Source organism: Aythya marila (genome assembly GCF_965140915.1).
Source record: "Aythya marila genome assembly, chromosome: 2".
Taxonomy (NCBI): Eukaryota; Metazoa; Chordata; class Aves; order Anseriformes; family Anatidae; genus Aythya; species Aythya marila.
This window is the reverse complement of record NC_139043.1, coordinates 81,630,085-81,646,970: the sequence shown is the minus strand read 5'-3', so window position 1 is coordinate 81,646,970 and position 16,886 is coordinate 81,630,085. Positions and strand designations below refer to the sequence as shown.

Here is a 16,886-nt window from a genome sequence, read left to right as displayed (position 1 = left end):
TCACACCCACCTTCAGGGCCTTAATCCACTTCTGACAATGCATTTGCTGATGTTGTTTCTCAAGGGCTTCAGTACCAGCTTTGTTGGGCTCCAGGAGACCTGTGAAGCCTGGTCTGTGTGTGGCAGTGTCTGTTCCCACTGGGGTGGCCCTGATGCTGGGTGACAGAGCAACAGAGAGCCCTGTGCTCCCTCCTGCTTCCTGGGCCAAGGGAGATGTGCACCAGCGTGGCCAGATGATGTGCAGGGCCATGAGCATCAAGGCAGGACAGAAAGCAAGGAGAGATTCCTGGCTGACAGCACACATTGGGTGTCTATTGCCTTCATCCAAGGCCAGAAGGTGATTCCCAAGGCTGGGAACCAGGCCGTGGGCCCTGCCACCACAGGCACATTCACCCCGGTGCCGCATGACGTGCCATGCAGCCAGCGTGGCCCTCTCAGCCCGGCAAGAGCAACGCCAGGGTGAGCTCAGCCTGCGCCCCCCAGGCAGGTTCCTCTTCTGCACCCAGGGGATTTCATGGTCTCCAGTGTGGGGAGAGCCCCTGAATGAGCAGCAGTCCTCAAAGGGCCCCTTCGGTGTGGCATAGTGCTGCTGGCATAGCTCCGGTGGGTCCTTCTGGCTCATGCATGGGGCTCACCACACGCCTCTGCGAGAGGCAGACCAGCTTTGCCCCGGGGAAGCGGCAAGGAAACCTTTCTGTAGGATTGCCTAGGCAGTGTGAGGAGCCAGCTCTGGAGTCACAGGCGAGCCTTCGAGCCCAGCACTCAACCCTTCCTCGGGCACCAGCCTCACACGGCTCCTGGTGGCTGCTCTGAGCCTGTGCCTCCTGGCTCGTCGTTCTGCCTCGGGTGCAATTCCCACGTGAGTCAGCTGGAACTTCAGAGGTTTTTGGTGAAAGCAGAAGCCAGCTTTCTATGCATCGAGCGACTGTTGAGAAGAAACAGTCACTTTTCCTGGCATGCCTTTAGTCAGTGTGACCTTCAGAGTGTGAATAACAGGGGGCCTGGTGGTGAACGCAGTGGTTAAACAGCAGCAAGAGCGTTTCACAAGAGGACTTCAATTCAGTCATTGACACAGAAAACTTCCATGTAGACAGCGGGGCTTTTGGGCAAAGTTTGAAGAGTTAGGTGCTTGCAGTGGTGTGGAAATCACTAGAAAAGTCGAACAGGCTGTGAGGTGCTGTAACTGTTCAGATCAGGAGCAAGACCAGTTAGGGAGTAATCGTCTCAACATATGCAAAAAGGACACTACGAAAGTCTACTGGCGTGCTGCTGCAGCATTTGATGCAGATAACACAGTTGCGTTATTGATCAGAGTTTTCTACTTTGCAGACTGAAATGGTGGTCCTAATTTTTTTTTCCCATCTAAATTGAAATGGCTGATGTCCAGAAACCCCAAGCAATGAAGTCAGCAAAATGAATGACACTGTCATGGCTTACTCACGAGAAGACTTACTTGCAGGGGCCAAGTGTGCACTTGAGAGTCTGGCTTTAAGCATCCGAAGATTTGGGCAAGTGCAGATAGTTTTCTGGCAGAATTTTATTATTTTTTTTTTTTGCACAAAGACAGCAACCAACCACCCAGCCAGAGAATTTCCCAAGCAATCTACTGTCTTTTTTTTTTTTTTTTTTTTTTTTTTTTGGTAAAAGCTTATGATTGTCTTTGCCTTCTCTTAAAGCTTTCTTAATGTGTAACTCACCTAACTCTCTACCATGAATTGCATTGGACAAGAACAAGTATTTTTTTTCAAGGTATTCTCCAGAAGTTGAGAAAGACGTTATTTTATCCTGAAGGCTTGGATCTAATGCAGATCAAATCTGCATGTTTCACACTGGTTCAGACTTAAAAAAGCTGTCTTAAAAACTGCAAAAAAAAGATGTGGTAGTAGAAATCTTCATTTTACAGAGATGTGTGTCGAGCTGTTTTCGGGCTTGGTGAAACCACAGTCGGTGCCCTGAGTGCCACCCATACCTGCCTCTGGGAATCGCACCTTGGATTTTTGGGAAGCCTTTCTGATGCCTTCTGGTAGAGCTGCGGTTGCTCGTCTTGATTTAAGGTGGCTGTCACCTGCAATCTCAAAGGCGTGCCCTACTCTTTTAACGGTGCCTTAGCTCGTGACTGAAGAGATTTCTGGTGGGCTCTGCCAATTCTTTTTCGAGAGGATGGCGTGTCATAAACCCAACACCTAAAAATGGCTGCGCTTCTCACTTCCCCCTCAAAACGTGGCGATAATTGCATTTAAATTTCAGAAGATGGCGTTGAAGATTTGCAATTAATATCCTAAACTCTGCGGGTACCCTCCGCGCCGGCGGCCTGCCAGCGCAGGGCGCGATGACTGGGTTTTTCGATCTGACACGTTACGGCAGAAAGGATGTGGATGTGTTGGAAACGTTAAAACAGAACAACAACACGAAAGCAAGCGGCGCGGCATGGGACACGGGGGTTAGAAACCTGAAAGGCGCTCAGCCAGATTTTGGGGCCAGCCCGGACCCCCAGCTTCTGTACTTTGCGCATGGGGGCTGCTGGAGACGAGCACGGGATGGGGTGGGGGACAGCGGCCCCATGGGGCTGCGGACAGCCGGGATGAGCCGTGCTAAGGGAGAAAACCCCTCCGGCCGTGGAGGGCGGCTCCCGGCCCCCGCTTGTCGCCCTGCGAGCCCCGGGGCGGTGGCTGCGGGGGGCTCCTCGTTGGCCGCCCCGGCCGGCGCCGTCTGGGCCGTTTCTGGTGGGTGTAGCGAGCCGGCTCTCTTACAGTAAAACCCAGCCGGCTCTCACAGGTAGGAGTTTCCCCGTGCTATTTCTAGCCGCGCGTGTGTCTGTCTGCACAGATTGAAAGAAAAAAAAAAAAAAAAACACGCGCGGACGCCCCGAGGGCGCCGAGCCGCGGCCCCCTTCCCCCCCTCCCCGCCCTCCCCGCGGCTGGTGTTTACCAGCAATGGGCATGTGTCACTGCCTCAGATGTTTTCCAGCTCGCAAAGTCCCCGCTCCCCTCTGCCGGCTCCACCTCCGGGCCGGGGCCCGCCTCCCCCCCCGCCCGGCCCGGGGCCCTCCATCATATAAAGAAACTTCCCGGGGCAGCCGGCCCAGTCGCGCTGCGCCCCGTCCGAGGCAGCCGCCGGCCCCAGCCCGCTCCCAGCGCCGCCACAGAGGTAAGCGGCGGCCACCCCGGCCCCCCGGGTCCCCCTCGGTCCCCTACTGCCACCCCCGGTCCCCCACTGCCACCCCCGGACCCCCGGTCCCCGGCCCCGGGGCTGCCGGTGCGCCCCGACGGGTGGGCGCTGCGGGCACCGCGCCGTGAGTCCCCCGCTCGCCAGGTGCTGGTGGCACCGCGATTTTCTTCTAAAAAAAATGTATTTTTTTTCCCCATCTTTTTCCCCTTTTCTTTATAATTTAAAGAAAATTAATACCCGTCCCGTTTTGTGCTCCCGAGGTGAAGGCGTGCACCGCGCTTCTTGCTGCTCGGGGTAAAAGGGTGGGCTCCGTGCCGGGGGACGAGCGCTTTTGGGGCGAGAAGCACTTTTGGGGGGCTTTGCAATTGATCCTGCGGGCACGGTTTGGGGAGCCGCAGCCTCCGGGACCGCGCTGGGTGCCCGCGGGATGCTGCCACCTGAGGAGGGCTGTGAGGGATGCGGTGCTGCCTGCACATGCTGGCTGTAACTGTAAGGCAGCGACCCAAGGCAAGCTTTAGGGGACACGACCGCTTTTGTAGGTCGAGGGGACAAAGTTAGTGCCCGGTCCCCTGCCACCCGTGGTCTCCTCACCTGAGGAGCCCACGGCCGCGCTGCGGGGCGAGTGCGGGCACCTCCGGGGCTGCCCGCGGTGGGACAGCGGGAAGCTGGCCACCCCTTGGGATCTTCCCACTTTTCGGGACTTGGAAAGTGTGGATCCGAAGGCTGTAATGCGTGCGTGTTGGGGGCAGTTGGAGGGGAGGTGTGCGTGGGACATCACGCGTTCAGATGTGCCCTGCTTACGGGGAGCTACTTTGGTGTTACGGTGAAGCGCGGCGCAAAGCATAAGCGCACGCGGAGCCCTCCAGTTTGTGTGCATGTGTCTGCCCTTGCATATGTCCTCTGCCATGTGCAAACGCACTTTTATGATTTTATTTATTTATTTATTTTGGTTAAAAAATAAATAAATAAATAAATAAATAAATGAGATGTAACTCAGAGCCGGACAGGGGTTTGTGCCTGAAGTCACTTGCACTGAGGGTTTCAGCCACCCGTGTATGCTCATTCAAAACAGCACCGGGCTGGGGGAGAGCCTGCCAAAACCTGCAGCCTGAGCAGTGCCCGGGGAGGGGTGTGAGGGGCTCTGTCCCATTTGCTCATGCTTCCCGGGCCCTCTTGGCACGCTGCATCTGACCCCTGTGTTTCCCTCACCCCGTCCCGTCCCTCTCGCCCTCCTCCGCAGCCCCCCGAGAGCTGGTGCTTGGGTGCGCAGTGCGGTGGGCTCCGTGACGCACCCCGAAACCCCCCCCCCCACCCGACCGACGTGAGTGGCATGAACTTGGAGCCGGGCGAGTGCGGGATGAACTCGGTGAGCTGCGGCAACGGGAAACTCCGCCAGTGGCTGATCGACCAGATAGATAGCGGCAAGTACCCGGGGCTGGTGTGGGAGAACGACGAGAAGAGCATCTTCCGCATCCCCTGGAAGCACGCCGGCAAGCAGGACTACAACCGCGAGGAGGATGCTGCTCTCTTCAAGGTAGGGCTGCCTGCCCTCTCCCCCTTCCCCGTGTCAGAGCTAAGTGGGGCGGCAGCACGTCGATTGCCTCCACGTCCGTGCCGGGCACTGTTTTAACTTGCCACGCTGCTTTTTTTTCTCAGCCTGAACCTGTAGGGAGTAAATTCTTGCACGTATAAGCACAGACATATATGCTGTTGTAAGCGTTGTGAACTTTGTAACTTGTAGTTGATTCTTTTTCTTTCTTTCTTTTTTTTTTTTTTTTTTTCTCCTTGCTCTTTTGATTACCTGAAATGTTTCCAGGCTTGGGCTCTTTTTAAAGGAAAGTTCAGAGAGGGCATTGATAAACCAGATCCCCCTACCTGGAAGACAAGATTAAGGTGTGCTTTGAACAAGAGCAATGACTTTGAAGAGCTGGTGGAGAGGAGCCAGCTGGACATCTCAGATCCCTATAAAGTGTACAGAATAGTGCCAGAAGGAGCTAAAAAAGGTAAAACATCTTAAATTCTCTGTGAACAGAGTGCAAAGATCTGTCTTACTGTAAGCACATGAGGACTGAGGTGTGCTTGTCTGGAATGGCCACGCAGTCTTTTTAGGTGTAGGAGCCAAAGCACAGGGCTCAGGTACATCTTACTCTGACAACTCACGCAGGGGGCTCCGTCTGCAGGGGGGCTGCTGGCACCCGAGTCAGAGCACGGCAGGGGAGCCCTTGCAGAAGGTGCAGACGGGCTCCCTGCACGTGGAAAAAAAAATAAATCAACAACCCGAACCCATCCTGCTGGATGTAGGCTTTAAATACAGGGGGGAGCAGAAGTGTTTTGAGGCAGGCATTCGGTTGCTGCTGGGGGCCAGGGATGCTCAGCCTGCAGCTCCAGGCAGATGCCCCTGGTGCCAGGCAGGGTTCGGAGGAGGCAGAGGTTTGGCAGGGTGCTGGAGGGTGTTGTCGTGAGGGCATCGTGGTTTTGGGGTTATGGGCAGCGCTTTTGGGGTTTGGCTCTGGGGAGCCCTGTGGGACAGGCTGGTGGCTGGAGCCACCTGTGAGGGAGGGCTGGGAATCCTTCCCCCAGCGGGCGCTGAAGCGCGTTTTGGTCCTCTGTTTGATCAAAGGCAGGTTGCATGGACTTGTCCTCAGCGCGCTGCTCTCAGATTTCCTTCAGATGTGGTTGATATCCTTTATTTTCATTCCCTCTGCTGAACATAGGTGCAAAACAGATCAGCATGGAGGAGCAGCCATTAATGATGAACCATCCCTTCCCAATAACGTCTCCTTACACTTCACTACCATCCCAGGTACGGCATCCGTTGTGTGTTTGGTGCTGGGAGATTGGGCAGCATCGTTTTTGTGCTCTGCAGTCTGTCTTTCTTTGCTGGCCTGGCTCTCTTGAGTTCTCTCTGAGAAAAAGAAAACTTTATTATGAAAACTGAGAAATTGAGAAGCAACTTTCCTAATGTCATATGAGGCCACAGGGCAGTCGATTTCCTTTGGTGTTGTTTATCCCTGAGTAATAGCTCTTCTCGGTTCGGCGATAGATATTAGTGTACTGCCATCCTCTTGGAGCCAGAATGTAAGCACCCGATGAAGCATTGCTGTTCCAAGCAGACATTTACCAGCAATGCTTTGACTGCCTTTTGTTATTCCACCCGGCTTGTTATTTACACCAGTGGTGAGAAGTTCATTTGAAAGCCTCATTGGTGGCGGTGGCGAAGTGCCATTCATGTAGCCTGTGCAATGCTCAGACCTCCGCGAGCTTTGGCAGGGCAAATAATGCCAGGGAGCCGAGCTGTGAAAGCTGATGCAATGCACAGCATCGCTTCTGACAGCTGCCGGGTAAAAGAATATCTCGTTAAATTGAATAGGTACCGAACTACATGGTGCCCCATGAGCGCAACTGGAGAGAATTCGCCCCGGAGCAGCCGCACCCCGATATTCCCTACCAGTGCGCCAGCGTCCCCTTCACAGCTCGCGGTCACCACTGGCAGGCACCCGGCTGTGAAAATGGTAAGACATCCATCCCACTCGGTGCTGATGGCTGGAAGGGAGGACGCACGGCCACCCAGAAGAACTGCAGGGTTTGCGTTTCCCATTCACGGCTTTCAGTGGCGTTAACAAAAGTGCCCATCCAGGAGCGTGGGGCTTCCTTCGGGGGGGACCCTCGCCCACCTTTGCCCTCTCCTTTACATTTGCTGCCAGTGTAGGAGCCGTGTGTGGGCTGCACAGTGCTCTGAGCCGATGCTCAAAAGGCAGCCCCCAAAAGTCCCGAGCTGTCTTGAAAGCCCTGGGCAGTAAGAAGGGAACCAGCCCCCCAAGCTCCCCAGATGGGAGCTTGTGTTCTTCAGCTTCGCTTCCTGATTTCGGGCCTTTTGAGGCACACATTAGTGAGGTTTTTCCCTCTAGCCCTGTGGAGTGGAATGGTATTGTTCTCCCAAGAGGGAAGCTGAAATTATGGCTTCTTTTTAGTACTGTGACGATGGGACAACTTGTCATGGATTGAGTATCTCCTGGGGCTGGCACAGCAGAAACAGAGTAAAGGGACGTTCCCTTCCCCGAAGATCTTACAGGATTAGAGCCCAGCATAATCGTAGCTTTCCAAGCTCTGCATCCTTAGAAAGAATCCTGAATAGTCAAAATTGGCAACGCTGAAGTCTGCAGGGGATAAAACACAGGAGAAAGAAAGGGAGCCGTGTGTCATTGGTACTTGCAGGACAGCTCACCTGGGTATATGGGCATTTGCTTGATGAGGAGAAGGAGATGGCTCAGAAGGGCAGACAGGGATGGGAATTGAGGAGGGACTTCTGAGAACAGATACTGAACTGTCAGGGGACAGATCTCTGGAGGCTTTCGTGCAGAGAAATAAACTTCTTATTCTCTACGTCTGCTAAATAGTAACTGCTCAGTGCACTGCAACTTTTGCTGCTGGTGTTAGAATTATTAAGCCAAAACATTTGCTTTTAGTTGAGCTATTTGCTAATAATAATAGACCCATCAAGCAGAATAAACAGTGCCCTGAAGTAAATCCCCTGCAGCTGTTAAGCACACGCGTGGCCACTTTGCTGTTTTTGGAGGCAGTGGTTAGTGGCTGGTGCTGGGTTTGTCACTGGGCTCCAAGGCTTGTCAGGAGGTGTGGGGGTTTTGTACCTGCATCGCTCCAGCTCCTGATCGTGGTGGGTTCCACCATGGGGAAGGGTAGTGCGTGCTTGTCTGCAAGGCACTTGCATCATCCTCCAGAGACTCTTACTGACATTAAGAAACTGAGGAAAACATCAATTGCCCATGTGATAATCTATGTACTGAAAGGCATCTCTTGGACTACAAGTAGTCCTGGTAATAAGAACCCAATAATCTCCTCCTGCACAATTTTCTTTCCCAACTTTTACAGCAGTGCTAATTCCAGCTTTGTTGTTATACCTGTCTCTGATAAAATTCCTTAGACTGAATGGATTGTTTTATGCCGGCAGCTTTTAAGAGCACTGTGGTGTAGTTAATACTACAAGTTATTTCTATAACAGAATAACAGATTCTTGTTAGGTAAGGAAAAAGTAAAAAGGGTAGTACTGCTATGCTGAAGGAGTATTTCTCAGGGACCCAAATAGAATTATAGTCCAGATAACATCTCAAGAGATTTGTAGAGTTGGCATATTCAAAAAATGGGAAATAAAACTGTGTTAAGAAGGAGGGGGAAGAGAGAGAGTTCCTGGTGGGGCCCAGAAAAACACTCACTTTTGCAAAGCTGTGATCTCTGCCCAAGCTTTTCTCTTAGGGTTTAGGTAGCTGACACTGACTTTTGTTTGTGAAACAGGTTGTCAGGTGACAGGAACCTTTTATGCTTGCGCCCCTCCCGAGTCCCAGACTCCTGGCATCCCGATTGAGCCAAGCATAAGGTCTGGTGAAGCCCTCGCCCTGTCAGGTAAGGTCTGCAACTCCCTGGGGTCTATGGGGAGCCTGACAAGGGGGTCCCACTCCTGACTTGCCTTGGCACTGATGAAATAAATAAATAATAATAGTAAAAAAACAATAAAGCACCCTTTTCAGTGAATGAATTTGGTAATTTGGTGTATGGGCTTAAGCCTCTGTTTGCCAGGATGTTGAAACACTTGTAGGCTTTCCCATGGGAGTTTGGAAATGTTGAAAGGGTCAGGAATGATGAGCTCGGTTTTTATCAGGGAGGAGCCCCACAAAGACTGGCATTTTCTGGGCACCTTGCTATGCTCCTGCTGGTGCCGCAAGGCTTGGCTCCGTCTTACTATTCGTGGAAATAAATTCTTCTTTTCCTTTGGGAAAGAAGAAGGGAGGAGCTGTCTCAGTCAGGTTTGCAGACATCCAGATGCCAGGGGACTTTCTAAATAACTCTACGAAAAGATGCAGGAATGTATTTTTCACAAAAATAGTGGATAAACCTATGACATGATGCCTGACATGTTTCTTGATTTGTCTGAATCAGGGTCTTGTGTGTGTATATATACATATATATATGCACGTATGTATACATAGGTGTATATATATACACACATACATTCAGTGCTGTGTGAGCACTTAGCAGGCAGCCAAGCTGACCGAATGGCCATCTGAAAGTGAGGTTTGGGATTTCAAGTACAGCCCTGCTGGAGCCGAAGCCAGCAGCTGCTTCTCTTCAGGCAGCTAAGTGCAAGTTTGCAGGTCCCCTGTGCAGGAGCCTCTTTTATGCAAAATCTGGGGAGAAACGCAGCTACTTCCTGATTAAATCTGAGGAAGTGTACTGAGCCAGTGGGTTTAATTGTGATGTGAGCCTGGAAAATGTGACAAACAACAACTTTTCTCATGCAAACTTTTCCTGTTAAATAGGAACAAGAGGTTTTCTGGGCATTAATTCCTCCTGAATTCCCACACCAGTAGCCCTACTTAATAAAATGAGAGGGCATTAATGTTAACGTACCCCAGATACTTTAGTATTTGTATTCTTTATATGATTTTTGCTAATGTGAGCATGTCTTTTGGGTGGTGGTGACTGTCTGTAGTTACAGAAGTACAGAAGTCTCATGCAAATACATCTCTTGGCCTTAACACAACTCTGAAGCATAAAACATCTGTACAAATATATCATGGTGACTCTTTATTTTTCTTCTTGTAGATTGTCGACTCCACATCTGCTTATATTACCGTGAAATACTGGTAAAGGAGGTGACAACTTCTAGTCCTGAAGGCTGTAGGATATCCCAGGGCCAAAGTTATGAGGTCAGCAGCCTGGAGCAAGTCATCTTCCCTTATCCAGAGGATAACGGCCAGAGGAAGAACATAGAAAAGCTACTGAGCCACTTGGAGCGGGGAGTAATACTGTGGATGGCACCTGATGGCCTCTATGCTAAGAGACTTTGCCAAAGCAGGATCTACTGGGACGGGCCTCTGGCGCTCTGCAGTGACCGACCCAACAAGCTGGAGCGGGATCAAACATGCAAGCTCTTTGATACTCAGCAGTTTTTAGCAGGTAATTCCCTCCGTGGCTTTGGTATCCTTTCTGGAGAGGTCACCCGCTCACTCTCCCTGTCAGCTGTATGGGAGTGCTCTTTTTATGTTAGGAATTACCCCACACTGCTACTTAAGCTATCATAGCCAAGGAGCAGTTGTGAACAATTCTGCTCTCCATGCACATGGAGTGCCACTGCACAAACAGGCAGGACTGACCCCCAAACCCCACATCTGTTCATGAAGCGTGAGGAGGAACCTGACAAAACAGTCTTTCCAAATGCTGGGTGGCAGAGGAAAGCAGGTCCTGGCCTTGGAGCTGCTCCTCTTAAGTTGTAGGTAGCCCTGAGATCTGCAGTCACGCTGCTCTCAACCTGACCCTGAGATCTGGTGTAGGGTATTTAAACACTGGCATGGATTTCAGCAGAAAGCTGCCTTTTCTGTCTGTATCCTGTCCCACTTGCACTCTCTCCATTGCTCTATAAGGTCTCACTTTTCTCAGGGCACTTGTGAGCAGCAGTACAGGGGGAGCAACAACACGGGTCGGGTCTGTCCTTTCTCCTTGCAGCCCTAAAGCCTCTGTCCCACTTTGAGAACTCCTGGGCAGTTTCCCCACCTGGAGAAACTGGTGGGAGCCTGGCGTTGCCTGGACATCAAAGGGCAACTTGGGCAGCAGGAGTGCAGGTGGCCCCTTGTTGAAGATGTGTGGCCTGGCTGCAGGTGAACTGCATGGCTGCCCACTGGAACAGGGCATCTGCACTGGCAGGAGGCTCTTAGAGGAAAAATGCCTTCCAAAAAAAAATAAATATAATAATAATAAAACAAAGAAACAAACAACAAGCCCAAAGCACCAGCTTCTGCACACTTTATATTCCAGGGTTGAGGCACCATCCTAGCAAAATGGCCAAGCAGGAAATGCGTATAAAGAGAGAGATCTCATATGGATATGAAAATTGACAGTTAGAAAGGGGAATTTGAGGTCAGGGTGCTGGCTTGCACTTCAATCACATGCTAATTTAAAGACACATAATTCTGCCTGTGATGATGGTTTTGGAAATCCCTTTCCCTTTTCTCAGATGGTTTTTCAGATGTACTCTGGGTTCGTCCAGACAGTTGACAGTACATCTCTTTTTAGAAGCCTAACCCCAAAGATAAGTTAAAAAAATAGGTATTTTTCCCCCTCCTAAATTACTTATGCACCAGTGCCTGTGCAAACCCAAGCACGTGGTTGTAGCCATAGTCTGTGGTGTGTGCAAAGTGAGGTTTTGCATGCGTTGATGCTCAGCTAGGTTTGTAAGTGACTTCTCATGGGCATATCCTATCTGCAAGTTGGTTGAAATTACTGGGGTCCCAGACTACAGGCTTAGGATTTCCCTCGTTGCGAAACTGGTCCTTCCTTGGGAAGAGACACAGGAGGCTACTACCAGGAGAGGTAGTACAGGGCAGCAGAGAAAGGTCTCTGAAGAGCACTGCGTGATAAATGCAGTAGACCAGGGCCAGGGGGAGGGTGGGAGGATGCAGAAGGAAGATTTGGGAGCATGGTGATGGCAGCTGAAGGAGGGCTGGCTCGCCAGAAGGCCAAGAAGCCGGAGCTGGAGCAGCAGGACTGAGGAGTGGTCTGGGAAACGTGGTGGGACTGCAGCACGGGGAGGCACCTGGGCATGGAAAGGCAGACGAAGCAGGTGGAGGGCTTTGGAGAAATGCAAGGCCAACCTCCATCATGAGTAAAATGGGGGGAAGAGAAAGATGGGAGGAGTTCTCCATTAGCAGCACTGAGTTGGATGGGCCATGGGTGGATCATCCTGCCCTGTCCTGTGGAAAGCAGGGTCCCATGGAAAATCTCTCCTCTCTCCTCACATATCACCAGAAGGCTCACAGCACTTTCAGGGGTTTTGCTGTGTTTTAAGTGAACTGTCCATTATTTTTCTCTCCAAGTAAGAGCAGTATTCCCAAGCTAGGGCTGGGGCACTGTTGGGGCAGCTGCTGAATTCATACCTTGCTCTGAACAGCTTGCAGTCAGAGTAGAAATGGCAGGTGTGTAGCAAAGGAAATGCTGCACTTGTCATGCCAGGTTCAAAGACTCCTTTCCCTATAGAGCAGGGAGTACTTCTTTATAAGACATTGGTTTCAATATTAATTGCCTTTGCAACTTTTCTGCAGAAAGCACAAACTGGGCTATAAATTAAAATGAACTCTCTATCGATCAGCTACATAGAAATAATTCACATAAAGCAGATTTTAAGGAGGATTTTGTATTAGATGCAGTTTTCTGTTTTGTGGAAGGAAATAGTTTCTAAAGCACAACACAGTGATTTTGATCTCTCTTATAAAAGCCTCCCCAGCTCTCTGTTGGTGGTGACACTTTGTCTGTTGGTGTAATGCTAGGATTTGACCTTTTGCCTTTATACAAGGTGTGGATTAGTGAAGAGAGTACAGGCAGGCAGAAGACACAATCTCCTTTGCTGGCTTGGTGCATGGCTTAAATAAGATCCTGTGCCTCCCTGTCCACCACACAGAACAGTGGTGCCAGTGGCTCCATGACGGTGTCTAGGTGAGGTTGAATTTGTGCCTGGCAGCACTTTGGCTCTACCAAGCCATTGGTTTCAGTGCTGCTGTTGGACGTCCTCTTGAGTGGGTCCGGGCTACCTCTGGCATCTGCTCCAGGAGGTTCTGCTGCCAAGGCCAAATAAAATTATTTGTTGGAAGACATCCCGGTTTGTGCATACGAGATGAGTTATGAGGCAAGGAAAACAGGAAGATTGCAGTGTTACAACGAGCTTCTCCTGATCTGCAGGAAAGGCTTCAAACTCAGTTTCTTCTCCTTACCTCTTGTCTTTCTCCTGACCTCTCTCATCCTCCCCTGGAGTTACTTCACTCTCTCCCACTCAGCCATCCACAAAGCCTTCTTAACAGCCCTTTCTCTCTTCCCAGAGCTTCAAGCCTTTGCTCATCATGGACGTCCACTGCCCAGATACCAGGTTGCTCTGTGCTTTGGGGAGGAATTTCCGGATCCACAGAGGCAGCGGAAACTAATTACAGCCCATGTAAGTAGGACTTGTGCCTTTGCTGAACGAAACGTGTTCCTTGGAGGAAATGAATCTGCCAGACAGGCTTTTCTGCCTTCTGAGGGAGATGATAAGTTCTTGACAATGCAGGACCATCAAGACTGGGGTTGAGTCCTCAGATCTGCCAAGGACTGCCTGGTGGCCAGAGGGCTCAGAGCACCCAATTTCCCCCTCTGTAAAGAATTAAAGGTGATCATGATCTCTTTCACAAAGCCCTTCGGGGCCTAAAGGGCACCCCGGAAGAGCTGGGCAGGGCTCTTATTGCAGGTCCCATGGTGCTGCCAAGCCACTGCAGGACACAGTGCTTTCACAGCTGCTGCACCTAGGGGTGCTCCAGAGGCCCAGCCTGCATCTCAGAGACCTCAGCACCAAGCATGGTGCAGGGACTGCTTGTGCAGCTCCAGCATGGGGGTAGCTGGCGAGCTCCTGAGCTGACTGACCACAGTTCGCACACACTCAAAGCTCGTGTTTCAGGATGTCTGAGAGAGGGTGATGATAGAGACTGAGACCAGGTACTTTCTAAATGGGCTGTATTGGCCCGTAAAACCACAAGAGAGAGAATGATGCACACGCTAGAGGTAGGGCTTAGCTTAGTGCATCTTTGGGAAGAAAACTGGTGTCTGTTTTAATCTTTCAAAAGCCCCTGGGTAGCAAGGGTCCCTAGTCAGGCTTGTGTCATAAACCTGGACTCTTAGCTGTGCAGCTTCTGTACTGCCACACTGCTGCTTAGTAGCTGTTTGGAGCAGAAGGTGGGAAGCTCACAAACCTGTCCTGAGCTGGTGAGGGTAGTGCTCCATCCCTGTTTCTCCTCAAACTCTTTGCCATTTTAGCTTTCCAGCTTCCCTTTCTAGATCCCCCTTCCCAGCCCCTCCTCCATCTCCTGCCCCACCAACTTCCCTGGGAATCTTCTGCCCTTTCAGGAGCTTTGCTTTCCCGTTACTGGTTGTTCCTCACCCTGCTCAGCTTCTCAGGCTGTCCCACCTTGTGGAGATGCTTCAGTGCAGAGCTCCCTGCCCAATCTGTCCCTGTCTGCTGGGCTGACCCGCAGCAAGTGTATTTTTCCACACGATTGGTGCCCGTGTCCTAATGTGGAGGAGCTGGCTGACTGGGAGAAGAGGGCTGTGTTGAAAAGTCTTCCAAGCCATCCAGTCCTGGAGAGTAAAGTTCAGGTTTTAGTGCTTAGTGTGCAAGTTAAATATTGCAACTGGTGCCCTAAGGCCTGGAGGGAATAGTGGTTTCTGAGCAGGCAGACGTGAAGGCAGTGTTAAATCATACAAATCCCTCCTGGCGGTGATCACTGGCTGAATAGATTCCTCAACAGAGCTTGAGGGGAAAAAAAATAAGAGTCACCTCGCAGTTAGATTGAAGTCTAATTCAAAAGGCAGTGATTTTGTGACATACCTAAGCACACCTGAGAGCTCCAGCATTTCAATCTAAGTCCTCAGAGTTCTTGAGAACAAAGATGAGTAGCCACAGACATGTCTGGTCTCTAGGCATCGCTCATGGGTGCAAGTCCAAGTACCCCATTTGTGTCACTGGTAACGTGCACCATAAGGTGTGTGTGCAGGTAAGGGGTGTGTGTGATTAGCAGAGCTCTTGTCATCAGAGCAGGCAAACACTGTCTTAAAAGAGATGTTAGTGGGAACAGGGAAGTCTTCCCATTCAGGTAAGCAGAACCATTTTGTCCTGCCCTGTTTTTTAATTTAAAAGCGCTTTAGATAATTAACACGAGGAAGATGAAATTTTGTCACGTGTCTGATTAACATTTTGTCTGTTCTTAAGGTTGAACCAATGTTTGCCAGGCAGCTGTATTACTTTGCTCAACAAAACAGTGGACATCTTCTGAGAGGCTATGATTTGCCAGAACTTGTGACTAGTCCAGAGGATTATCACAGATCTATTCGCCATTCCTCTATTCAAGAATAAGATCCTCAGAATGAGTGTTTTTAAAGGCACTGTAAAGATTGTGCAGAGTGGAGGAGCAGATCTGGATAGCAATTTGGAGATCCAAATCACAGCTGGATGTGTTCAGGGGAATCAAGGGTTCAATGATAGGAAAGTGAACTGGGACAACTATATTGTATGATACAAATGACGGGTCTTCAACGTTTGGATGCTACATCTCACATAGATTCCACTGTTGCTGGGAATAACTCAAAACTGACGAAATGATTGCTATGTTTACGTTTGCTTAATGTTCTCCTTGGGTTTTGAGGACTGACGCTTACTGAAGACTTAAATCCAGAGTTTACACTGTTACATTTGCAGGGCTATTTATTTTGGATTACTGATCTCAGGGAAGGTACATAAATTTGCGGTGTTCCCAGTTTGAAACTGTAGCTACTATAGGTGGGTAGCGAATGTAGACGGTTTATCGAGAATAGCTATAAATGTAAGTCGTTATAAATTTAGACTGGTAAGTGTGACGCCTATATTCCTGTGTAGAATTTTTTTAAAAACAATGCAAATCTTCAGAGACCTATTTTTTTAATGCCTGACTGACATTTTTCCTTACGATGAATTTTATTGCTGCCACTGTTGTTATTGGATTAGGCCCCGTAATAGCAGTTCCTAAGGTGATGAATTGATGGTACTGTGTTGGAAAAGTGACCGCTTAACCCACATTACCTGTGCATTTAGTGAATTAACCACTAAAATTCTAGAGTCACGGAGAGCAGGTTTGAAAAGAAATTACATGTTTTTCTTATAATTGTAAGCTACTATGCATTATATATATATATATATGCATTAGAATTAAGTTGGCAGACTTTGAGAAGAGCGCAGAAGTGGTCCTGCTAGCCTTTGTTCATGTGGCATGCAGGAGCCAAGCTGAAGTAGCCACCACTTCTGGCTTGCACCGAGCCAAACTCTGCTCTTCGTGTGCACTCACAGCTTCCTTCCATTGGTACTGAAATGAATGCGGAGGGAGAGTTCGAGCAGAGCAGAACTTAGCCTCTCATACTAAGGCAGTCAAGGAAATACTTGTTTTAACTTTCATTTTCAAAAACTTCACAGAAGTATCATTTCATGCAATTTGCAGCTTTTCATGCTAGGGTGCCATTATAAAGACGAAGCGAAGGGGTCTGTGGGGTCTGCATGGCAGTGAAACTTCCTCGCTGTTATGCTGGAGATCAGACTATGCGATCTCCCTGGTTTCAGCTCCAGAACATGACCTCCCTGTGATTAACATACATACTTCACTTGAATTTCTAAATGAGGAAGAAAAAAAAAATGGTACTTGGTCTGGCAGCAGACTTGTTTTCTAGGGACTTGTGATTTATACATCTTAGAGATGCATACTCTTTTGGGATATATTATCCCCCTCCTGCTCCACAGTGCCAAGCAGAACCAATCAATCATTTTTACTTTTGTGTTCTTTGTTACCTGAAGTGTTTTCCTCGCTATAAGATTTTTGTAGGGGTGACCTCTTTCATAGACATTAAAAGCACTGTTTTAGGGGACCTTCAGAGCTTCTGCATATGCTTTTTGCCTGTGCATACATTTTACTGAAAGGGCCTTCTGTGTTCAAACTGAACTGGTACAATATGATATTTGATGTGTTTTTCACTTTTTTCTAGTGGTCGTTGCTTCATATGCTCATTGCTTCAGCTCACATCTTAGAATAAAGTCCTTATTCCCTACCAATGTGATTTGTATGTGTTGTTTTCAGTAGTGGGGCAAATCTAATGGGCTCAGTACTGCA

At 49.7% G+C, this 16,886-nt stretch overlaps 1 protein-coding gene across 1 annotated transcript; it reads left to right on the top strand.

The window, feature by feature from the left end:
• Nucleotides 1-2,956: 2,956 nt before the first annotated feature.
• IRF4 (interferon regulatory factor 4) lies at nt 2,957-16,821 on the top strand (the record flags this gene model as incomplete). The annotated part of the gene is given in 10 exon segments (XM_082754426.1): nt 2,957-3,035; nt 3,038-3,147; nt 4,409-4,702; nt 4,985-5,171; nt 5,883-5,971; nt 6,539-6,680; nt 8,479-8,586; nt 9,787-10,140; nt 13,050-13,162; nt 14,966-16,821. Coding segments are annotated over 10 exon segments (1,620 nt in total). The 3' UTR covers nt 15,110-16,821.
• Between the last annotated feature and the right edge of the window lie 65 nt (nt 16,822-16,886).